This window comes from Centruroides vittatus, unplaced genomic scaffold, assembly GCF_030686945.1.
Source record: "Centruroides vittatus isolate TY-2023 unplaced genomic scaffold, ASM3068694v2 contig_1033, whole genome shotgun sequence".
Lineage (NCBI taxonomy): Eukaryota > Metazoa > Arthropoda > Arachnida > Scorpiones > Buthidae > Centruroides > Centruroides vittatus.
This window is the reverse complement of record NW_027120671.1, coordinates 2263700-2275382: the sequence shown is the minus strand read 5'-3', so window position 1 is coordinate 2275382 and position 11683 is coordinate 2263700. Positions and strand designations below refer to the sequence as shown.

The 11683-nt window shown below is 28.7% G+C and overlaps 2 protein-coding genes across 2 annotated transcripts in view; both read right to left on the bottom strand.

Annotated features, from left to right (window-relative positions):
• Positions 1–120, bottom strand: part of LOC136968739 (endothelin-converting enzyme homolog) — a 55278-nt gene extending 55158 nt beyond the window's left edge. The window contains exon 1 of the mRNA XM_067262770.1: positions 89–120. Coding sequence (XP_067118871.1) covers positions 89–105 — 17 coding nt within the window. The 5' untranslated portion in view covers positions 106–120. The remainder of the gene's footprint in view (positions 1–88) is intronic.
• Positions 121–248: 128 nt separating this feature from the next.
• LOC136968856 (neprilysin-1-like) lies at positions 249–8540 on the bottom strand. The gene is made up of 10 exons (XM_067262909.1): positions 8327–8540; positions 6983–7129; positions 6832–6918; positions 3715–3914; positions 3561–3647; positions 3413–3481; positions 3189–3337; positions 2970–3114; positions 1714–1827; positions 249–389 (listed from the first exon to the last, which is right to left on the bottom strand). Exons 1-10 carry the CDS (start codon positions 8493–8495, stop codon positions 249–251), a joined length of 1308 nt encoding a protein of 435 aa, XP_067119010.1. The 5' UTR covers positions 8496–8540.
• Positions 8541–11683: the final 3143 nt, after the last annotated feature.

The window sequence follows — 11683 nt, the reverse complement described above, 5'->3', positions numbered from 1 at the left end:
GAATCTGCGAATATACAATTAAAAAAAAATAAACTTCAAACAACGGTTAAAATATTATTCAATCGATTAAAAAGTATTTATTTCTTACTCTTCTCTATTATTCATTTTCCCAAGGTTTTCAAGTAATTTTGTGTATTTAAATGAAATAACACTTAAATAATTTTCTTCAAAATTCGATGTCATACTTGGGAACTAATAAATAGCATAAAATTTCAAAATCAATAAAAACAATATAGTTGCTCTCTTATCTAATACAGCTCATCAATTTGACAATTTATAATGGCGTGCTTAAAATTCATTGCAATACGCACATTTTTATAATATTCCATAAACGAGTCTTCGTCTTTAACAAATTCGGGAAAGTCTGTTGTTATTATCATTTCTTTAATCTAAAAATATATGAAAATTCAAGCATTTAGAGATTGTTAAAATTAAAGGAATATTTAATAAATTGAGTAATTTAATTTAATATTTTTCGTAAAAAGACACCCAGTCGTAGTACTTTGCTTCAAAATTATAGACCGCAGCTTAAATTACAACTGATGTGTGAATTAAGTTACTTTGGCTGAAAAATGGCGATTTGCTGAATGATACTAAAGTTAATATTTATTAGTATACGACTAAGATTAAATAAATCAATAGCATTAATATGTTACGGTAAAAGTGATTACACTGTGACACTGTGATTACACAAAAGTGATAATTGCTGATTGTTATGCATAATCACCAATTATCATTTTGAATTTGATAAATTTCTCACTTTTACCGGCAATTATGTATAATACCCAAATGAATTTGGTAAGTGTCATAAATATCGGTAAATATATTACTCTCAAAACTAATTTTGCATAATGTACAAAATGTAGTTCATAAATTTCTTAAATATCATGAAATTTTCTACCTTTTGTTGTTTTAATAAAATAACTTATAAATTTAAACGAATTTTAATAAAATGAATCGAAAATGCATATTTGTTTTATTAATGTTAGAAAGATTTAATGAATTTAAGGTCTTAGTGTCCTTACATTTAATATTAATATACAACTCTAACAATTCTTACTGCTTTTTCATGTATGTTAAACATTCATAACATTTTCAGACATATAATTATTCATTTTTCTTGCATTTGCATTTGGTTGAATTACACATTCAACCAAACCATTTACAACATCAAGAGGTCAGAGGTATCCTTGACCTTCCGAAATTGATGTTTTTCTTGTGCACTCCCTTAAAGACAGAGTGATATTTGATACATTCGCTATTGTAAGAGATTGTTCGTCTCTTAGCACGAACTGGTTTCTGGTATTCAATTGTGAAAGACGTCTCTCGTTGAGATATGCTGTAATGGATTATAAGTTATGAAAACTATAGCCTTATAAACTAAAAATTTTGAATTCTTTATTCGCTTTTGCTGCACAAGACCAAGCGAAAATAAATTACATATTCAATCATCTGATCGTTCAATAACCTACAATCTTAAAAACATCTATATAAGTAATGTAACTTGCATAAAAAATAAATACAAGAACAAATATGTTTTAATAAAATAAATATCAACTTTCCAACTGTTTCTCAGTAAATGACTCAAAAATATAGCAAATTAAACTTATTGATAAAATTATATTTTGAAAATAATAATTACTTAAATTAACATTTTGCATTTTAATATTGTATATAAATAAAGAGGAAAGTGTGTCTGTTTCTAAAACTTACTTTATCGTTGACTTGAGTTTTCGTGTCGTCATCCAACCAAGTTCTATTGCTCAATGAATTTAACATAAATTCATGAATATGTTCAGTAATTTCCTCAACAAGATCTGGCTTTTTCTAAGAAATTAGAAATTTAAACTAGATTATTTATAATTAAATTAAATTAAATTAATTAATAGTTGTAAAAATGCAAGTAATTTAACATTTCGCGTGGGTATATTAAGTACCGTATATCTCGGCGGATAAGACGATAGTTGAATAGTAAAAAAGGGCCCCCAAAATCCGCGGTCGTCTTATAGAACAGATACAAAAAAAAATTAGATTGAAATTTGTATAAATTAAAACCGTTATAAAAAACGGACAAACCGTAATTATTTACTATTAGCGAGTAGGGTATGCGTGTAGGGTATGTTAGAGATGATATTCCTCTAGATATAATGTTAAATTTATCACTTTCATATAAAATTTCACACAGGATATGTATTTCAACATTTACCCAGAGGCAAAATGTATCTTTTTAACACTTTACGAATGTATTCATTTGATGTATATTTGTCCCAGTGCAAAGATGACGGAAGGGAATTAATTTAAGACGATTTAGCATAAGATATAACATACAAATAATGTTTTACTGGAGAAGATAAAGACCACATTACAGAAATCGATACAAAAGGGGAGCTTTATTTTGTTAGAGAACATATTCGAAATGTCCTCCGTCAACACCAATACCAGGACGTGGACAGTAGAGAATGGGAAAGTAGTTTTGATAGTTTCGCTTGTTTTATAATAATTTTGAAGGTTACAATCGAAGAATTAAACGTTTGTCGGCGATATATTTCAAAAATGAAAATAAGTAAATGAAATAGACAGCGCTAGAAGTAGTACACCTCCGATTGAGATTGCACTAAAATTAGGTAAGAAGGATGCCAAGAGGACCCACTCCTTGGTCATATAAGAATATAAAGAGACTCCATATAAATTAACTCACTTACGAATCACTAAATATGAGAGAAAACAAAACCGAACCAAGTACAAAACCTCCGCTAAACAAATTTTATTCCCACTCCCAGTGCCTCTACATACCCACATTTAAACGCCAAGTTTTTGAACACGAAAATCGCCCGCAAAAAGAGAAGCATTTGGTTAATACGTACTAAAATAAAATATTTTATAAGTAAATTCAATACAAAAAATTAATAACTTATTATTTTTATATGTTTCGTTCAAATTGAAAAAATAATTCATAAAAGTGTACTTACATCATACTTCACACGTTGATAATATATATAATCCAGGAAATAAGTGTATTGTCCGATTACGTAAAGAATGTTCGAAGACGATGTCTTATCAATCTCAACAGGAAACCACCCAGAGAAAGATTTGCAGAAATAATTGGCTAAAACACTGTAAAATGTTTTCTATTTAGTACTTGCATCAGACGTACATCCAAAATTTTAAAATCTACTCATCTGGTTTACCTTTTAAGACTTTCAGTCTTCTTCATCTCTAAAAGCTCTAATAATGTATTTTTTTCCCATATCATAATTTCTGTCTGAGAAGTTATACTTGATTCTTCAGGTAAGTCGACATCTTCAAAAATGTAATCGAATAACGTCTCCCAATTAATCTAAAATTCATGCAAGTAATTTAATCATCATTTTGCCAATACTACTTTTAAAAAAACTGCAAAAAAAGTAAATACTTCTGTAATAAATTCCTGTAATTCCTCAACAGTCATAAAATCAGGTTCTTCGTTGCTTACGTAATTTTCCTCGAATAGACAAATTTGTTTAGTAATATATAATAATAGTGAAATTGTAATGTTTTTACTAATTAACTTAAATACTTACACACGTTAGCGAAGATCTAGCATTTATCCATTCATTAGAATCGAAATAATTTGTTTTAATTTGATTTTCATTAACTGGAGCCAAAATCTGCAAATGTTGGGTATTTATTGGAATTACACTACTTGTAATTAATAAAGTTATAACACAAACTTACAGCGATTATATTTCTTTCTGTGTTTCTACTGTCTGGTTGAACCGAAATCAAAGGGTTTTCAGATAATTTAATAAATTTTGCGAAATTTTCTTCTAAATTATAAGTAGCTTCGTTCCAATTTTCATCTAACTCTGGACATCCACCCAAGTTTTCATTAAAATAATTCTTCTTCCACTCATTTATGGTCCACTCATTATATTCTAAAATTGATTAAATAATTAATTTATGTATTTAATTAATATAATATAATAGTATCTGTTTATTGTAATCACTGTGGTGACATTAAAAGGAGTAAATAAGTTAAATCTACGATTAATGAGTATTCTAGTTTGATTGACTCTGACACAGTGGCGTAGCGACTGCATAGCATGAGTCTGCCATGCGGAAGGGCCCACGAGTGTGGTGGCCCTGGCTTTGGACAAGTAAACTGAAAAAAGTACATAATATCAACAACACCGTCTAGATAGATAATATTACATTAAAAATACTTGCAGAAACAAATTCGTAATTGACTCGTTGGAATATCATATTATTCGCCTGGCCTCTGAGTGGGGGATATCTGTATTTGGTTTTCACAAACTTCGGCAAATAAGCATAAGCGGGAACGTTGCTACATCCTTGGAGGAAGAAAACTAATGGAGGGACTATTGGAGGTTTCGAAGCCTATTTTCATCGGCTTCAATTACAAAAGTTTGTTAATAAAATTAGTGTTGTTTCAGACCTAAACATTTGAAATTATGGAGTACTTGGGCGTGGCCTGTTCGCGCTCGAGATGGCTTCACTTCAACTGACGTCGTTGTATAGAGTTAGCTCTCTCCATAGAGACTGAAAAGACTGTCCTCCATTACATTACATAATTTATCTTAACACATTCTTAATATTTTTTTAATTTAGCTGTGAGTTAATTCTTTTTCATTGGATAAAATGAGTTTGTTTGTTTGTTTAGTTATTGCAACGCAACACTTGGGCGATCTACCTATGAGGATGCCTTCCGGGAGGTCTTTTTAAGGAAAACTGGCCCCTATTTCGACTTTACAGACGTGGAGAAAACCCAGAAAACTCCACGTGGCCAGCTCGTCCGAGCGATCGCAAACCCACTACCGAACTCCCAGTGTTCAGGGAACGAAGACCGCTTGGCAACTGGTGGGCAGTGATAAAAAGAGAAGCATAAGAGGAGCTCAGAAAAGAAAAATAAAGAAAGAGAAGAACGAATTATTACAAAATATTCTTAAGATTGGCAGCTTCGTTAATTTTTTAACAAGAAATCAAGATGAAAACAACGAAGGTAATCACGCGAAAACTTTATCTTCGGAATTAATTGACAAGCATAAATCTAATACAGAAGTTCCACAAAATAAAAGTTCAGAAAACGATAAAGACAATGCGACTGAAAACAATGAGGCAATTTTGTCTTACAACCATGGGACTTATTTGAATAAAAGTATTTCTGTCAAGCAAAAGAGATTATTGATAATGAATTATCATAGACCAAAGAGCTTATTTTTCAAGGATTCGAATCAAAACAATAGAAGTTTTTGTTAATTATATTATTCTTTCACCACAGAATATGATCCGGTTCGTATGGTTGTTATTCAACTAGTTTGAATGCGGCATGTCATCCATTTTGGCTGTTTTGAAATGTTTCGACTCAGTGGCGTACTAATGTATGGAATTGGAGAAGTTTATCTCCAGAATAGAAAAACATAGTGCCGCCCAAGAACATACTGGTGCATGTGCTATTTTAAAATTATGGAAAACCATAGAAATTATTGATAAAGTCACGGAAGAAGATACTCGATACAGAGTGTCTTTTTGGAAAATGGCACTATAACGCTTATTCCATATAACTTTAATGCTTTCAAGAAATTTATTAGTTTTTAGTGGCCATCGTAAAGAATTTTCGAATAACTACAATGGAAATTTTTTATCTCAGGTTGAATTACTTTCAAATTATAATCCAGTAATGAAACAAATAATAGATATGCTCTCTCATCCAATAAAGTGTCTAAGTCCACAATACAAAATGAAATATTACACTGAGACAAAAATTATTGGAAGAATTAGTACATAAGATTAATACGGCGCCATTTTACTCCGTAATGTTAGACACGACTCAAGACATTTCCAAAACAGTTCACGTTGTTCGTGATGATAATTTAAAATTAATACATTTTGAAATGAAAGAATCATTTTTGGGATTTTTTAAGATAGACAACCATAATTTAAATTCGATAGTCAATGATAGTGTACAATTACATTTAATTGTGATTTAAATTTGTTTTAAATGTTAAAGAATATTTTCAACTCAGAATGGGAATATTTTTAATTCCCCGTCGGTTGTTTCGATGTTTGAAAGATCGCTGTAATGAGATTTCGACTATTGCCGCATCTTTATATCGATAGTAAAATAGCACTACGATCGGCCATAATCTTTTCTATTGGTTGTTATATTGTGGTAATTCGCTATAAAGCGTGTCTCCTGTATACAATTTTTATGCATATTGTTTTTCTTTTACATTAAGTTTCTAATAGAGTGGTTTTAAACGCTTATTTGTCTACTTTTGCTAATTACTTTCGGAAAAATCACGAAATTAAAATAGATAATATTAAACACGAAGCAATTATACATTCTTTTGTGTTTGCCTGATAGTCTTTTACTACATGTAGATTTACTTGATAATATAAAATGCATAATACGGCATTAAAAATACTTTCGAAAATACTTGAAAAAGCTATGATAAATAGCACATTCTCTAAGAAAACTTAAATTACAACTAAATATTGTATATACAATATATATAATAAACTTAACTACTATTAATACAAAAAAAAGTTCCACTCTAGTGGCCAACTGCATGAAAACCATTAAAAATTGCTAATTGGTCGTGGGTTCGCACCTCACTGAAGTGCTAGAGATGTGATGTATTTTTGAGTTTCTTCACGATTTTAACACCTAAATAGGGGCCCGTTTTCCATCGAAAGTCTCCCGGCAGGCATTTCCCCTCGACGTATCTCATTGCGATACGAAAACAATAAATAAACAAAGTTTGCTAACATTAACACGCAGTTAACTAATTTTTAATATAAATATCAGATTTACTAAGATAAAATAATTACCGTAATTTTGAATACTGTCGTAGAAAATGAAGAAATTTTCTAGTGGTTCCATTAAATTTTCAGATTTCCTGGCCTCATTTATGATTTCTGCAATAAATAATCTTTAATATAATTTCATATTTATTTATTAATAGAAACAGCATTTACTTACCGATTAGTTCATCACAGAAATCTTGAAAATTATCCTCTAAGTGTGATGTATGTATTAAATTCTTTTTGAAAGAGGCGAATTTTTCGCATGAAAATTCGTAAAAGTCTTCACAAGGATCCACAGTTTCGATTTTTATATTTGGAGAGTCTAAAAGCGGAATGAAAGAAATAATAAGAATAATTTTAAAAACATTCTGTAATCTCAAAGAGATAATACGAGAGCTTAAAATTAGTTATCTTTATAATAGTGTAAATGAAATATGATTTTATTAAATAATTTATAATAAAATTATTGAATAGGATTGTTTAGAGTAAGTAATTCTTCTACAGGAATTAAGAAAATAATTTGTTTTAGAACTGTTTAATTTATAATAAAAAAACGATCAATAACAATACGAATTATTTACAGTTTCGCAATGAAATAACCTATTTCATAATAATGTTTTTCCCCTCGTACGTTCACACGTGAAGAGAATGTTGTTTATTTATAAACAACATACTACTAGAACGTTAACCATTCTTTTACCTCTAAGAATTAAGAAAATGTATATTTTAAATTATATAAAAATTGCCTGAAATATCAAGAATATTTACAATAAGAAACAAGAAATATTGAATCAAAATAGTTTAGTGTATTCTTCAATCACAATCTTCAGGACAAAAAAAAAAAAAAAAAAAATATTTGAACTTTTAAGGGATGTGAACCAGATGTTAAGCGTCATGTTTCGGTTTTATTAAACAGATTTCTATTAAATATTTAAAAATTGTAATATTAAATTATATTCCTGATATTAAAAAATTGTCTTAAATTTTAGTAAAATGACTTTTAAAATTTTGAATTGCAATTTAAAAACATATTTACTTTTTGATTTTAATTGCTTTTTCGAAATAGTGTATAAGATAATCATGCTTTTTAAATATCGTAGTGTACTATTCTTATGGATCACGGACAATGGAACCAAATAGGAATAAATGATATCGATTATTTAAAATTATTACTGCGAAGACGTAGACATGAGATAATTATAATGGTGGTCTGTTAATGAAAATTATATATCAGATAAATTTGACATGCAATAGAAAATAAGGTAATAGGCTGTCCTACATTCCTACATTCTTGGTATCGTTTGCTTAAAATGAAATTTTCATTGTAATCAAGAGTGACAGAAAATATTGGATAACAAATTTAAGGTTTTGAATTATGAATGAAAATTTATTATTATTATTATTATTATTAAAGCAATTTAATCAGAAAAAACAACTCATGAGTTACACGTTTTATTTGCTACAATGCCTTATTTCGTTCCTTTACCGTCATTAAATACGAATCTTACTGATGACTTACCAGTTGTATCTGTTTCCTCAGTAGCAGCAACGATCGGTATTGTCTGGGTTAATATAATTAATGCTGAAAATATCATACTTGTAGTTTCATATCTTTTCTTTTTGAAAGGGTTTGAATCATTCACATTTTTAATTCCAGACAAACTGTAAGGGCTGTTCATAGTCTTCATTTAGTCTTGTCCACGGCTTAAAGACAGGGACACGCGTAGTCCTATATATATGCATTAAGCTTTATAAAACAAATTTCGTAATGTAAATTTTGAAATAAAGAAAAATACATTTTATTTTTATAATAGATTCGTTTAATTCAAACAATTCAAGTTTCACATCACGAAAAAATGCATTTATTAGCATTATTTGACTTAAATATCGAATTGTTTAAATGATTTAAATTTTATTATTCATGTTTGTTATCCTGTTATCTAAATTCTCTTTAACACTTTTATCAATATAATAAATATTAAAAAATTCTGTCTTAACAATATTAAAACATTATATAAATAAATAAGTTTATAATAAGGAATTAAATAAAATATTTTTGATAAATTATATTTTGTTATTTTTATTTGTAAAATATGTTTTTTGTATATACGCCACTATTTAAGAAAGAATTATTAGTTGTTGTTAAAAATAAATGTTACAACATCGTTGTTTTTTTTATTTCTTCATAGTATAAGAATCTCATTGATAAATACGTTAGTTGACATAATATATTGTTTTTAATTTATTTTAAAAAAATTAATATTGAAAATAATGTAAAATATTTTAAGTGATACAATTTGAAATTTAAGTTATTAAAAAATGGTTTCTACGAAAAGAAACGTAAAATGGACAAAATAAAAATTATGTTGACTTTACTACAATTCTTTCGTCAATATGTCGTATAACTTTGAGCATCCATATTCAATTATGTACAGTACCTGTAGATGTTATTTTCAGTATTAGTAAATACAGCATATAACTTTAATGTATTCGAAAATGTTTCTGTAGTATAAGTATAGCATTTTATAGTACAGTAGAATAGTATAATATTTCTTACGTTTCTAAGGTGCTATTTATTTAAAATTGTAACGTCTCTGTTCTAGAGTACAATGGAACCTCACTTAATGAGCATAATTCGTTCCAGAGTCTTACTCGTAATGCAAAATACTCGTTAATCGAAACAATTATTTCCTGTAGAAATTAATGTAATATACGATAATGCGTTTCATGCCGAAAAATACTCAAATGTTTTATGTATAACGTTTATTCAAAAAAAAAAAAAAAATTGTACAATATACACTGTTAAGGAGCGTGAATCATCATCATCTTTCCTTCTAGCGCGGAATGAACCATCCTGGAAAGAAAATTCAATTTGCAGAAAAAAATCACAGCTAATATGTTTGAAAAAAATTGGAAACGATATGCCAAATTCTTGGGTTATGTAAAGGCTATAATTAAATATTAGAAATTAATTAATTTCACTAGAAGTAGACAGTTATGTTTCCACCTCGTATTAAATTTAATAATTATAAATAGTTAATTTTTAATTCAGACATTTCTAAAATTTAATTTCGAATCGGTCATTAAATTTAATGACCCAAGAATTTGGCATATCGTTTGGCGTGTTTATTATATAACGGGCTATGGTTGTTGATGTTTATAAGTAATATGTGTGAACACAAGTTTGAAAAAATACGTGATCGCAAGCAACACTAAAATGCCAGCGGAACGAGTGCTAAACACAGACTGATGGAGCATGCCGCATGCGCACATTTCGGGACTTCCCCTCTCCTCATCACTCGTTATGCGAAACATCGTTCGTTAAGCGAGGCGATTTTTTTCAATGTGTTTAGCTCGCTATGCGAAATACTCGTTGTGCGAGGTGCTCGTTAAGCGAGATTTCACTGTATTTGAATGTTATGCAGAAAGATATTTTAGCATTCTCATAAACATTTAATATCTGCAACATCTGTTTGCAATTGAAATTTGGGAAGAAAATATTTTAGCAGAAATTTTGGATGATAACCTATGTTTAGGAAGGAGAAATCTAGTCAAAATAAGTTTTCCTCTCTATTGCACTTTTTATCCGTAGCATCTTTAAGCGAAGTTATTGCAGAAAATAAGTAGAAGTTATTAAGAAATAACGTGGACATTTTACATTCAGAAAACAAATTAAGTAAAATTAGAGAACATTTTTTAAAATAGCTATTAACAGAAAGTATTGTAAAAATTAAAACAGACTTTGTAATAACAAAAGACAGATTTCGTTATTAACGCAAAACATTTCTATTAATGCAGCTAGTGATTTTAAAAGATTAGGAGTCATTATGTAACAAATTATTAAATTTTGAAAAGTTCAATCCAAAAATATTTTACAAAGTATACAGATCTGGCAAATTATACCAGATGAATTTTTGTTTTGAAGTCAAAGCCGGTCAACAATAGTGCGACTGGGTGCTATGAGATGGGGCTCGACATATCCGTTAGAGAATTTCGCCAAAAAATTTCTTGGATTTTCGACTCGTTCGGATTTGGTTCCAGATTTCTACACCTAATTTGGGGTAGTGTAACAGAATTTGCGGGTCGCTTAAACTTCGGCAACTATTCGCGAAGGATGTCGGTTCAATCCGAAATGTTCCTCTGTCAAATTCTCTAATACTGGTTAGCAAAAGTAATTACGAAAATTATTTGATTTGAATTAAAAACCATTTTATGAATACATAACAGAGCATTCGTACATATTTTCTCGCTATCATCTGCTCTACTCTTCAATTAAATCTACTATCCTTTTCAGTCTCATTTACTTTTTTAAACATTTCATTGCATTTCTACATTTATTAAAACGTTTTATTAAGATATCTTATCAATATACAGTAACAGTTTAATGATTTATTTGACAATCGGGTCCTTTTTTGACAAAAATAGCAGTAGAGAAGTTCCTTTTATTTTGTGTTGATGTTGGTTTAATGCTTAATAGATCATTTTTAGGATTTATATCTGAGACTTTATAAATATTTTTTTGCGAGATAACAAACTGAAGCCACTCTGTCGTTTTGTAGAATCGATTCTTCAACCAGTGGCCGTGTTCAGAGGTTGTTCACAAAAATTCATTTTTTATATAGCCTAATAGTAATTGAAATTTTTATAACTCACAACACAGTACACTATATAAAGATTTTAAGATACTTTAATAATTAATAAAATAACATAAAAACAATTTAAAAGACATTTAAAATATTTAATTTCGTAAAAACGGATTTAAAGAAATAAATATATTTAAAATTAAAAATTGATTATAATCGATAGTATTTTTGTCTTGTCAAATACATCGGCAATAAATATAGAAACGACTTCATCAATCAATAATAAAAATTAA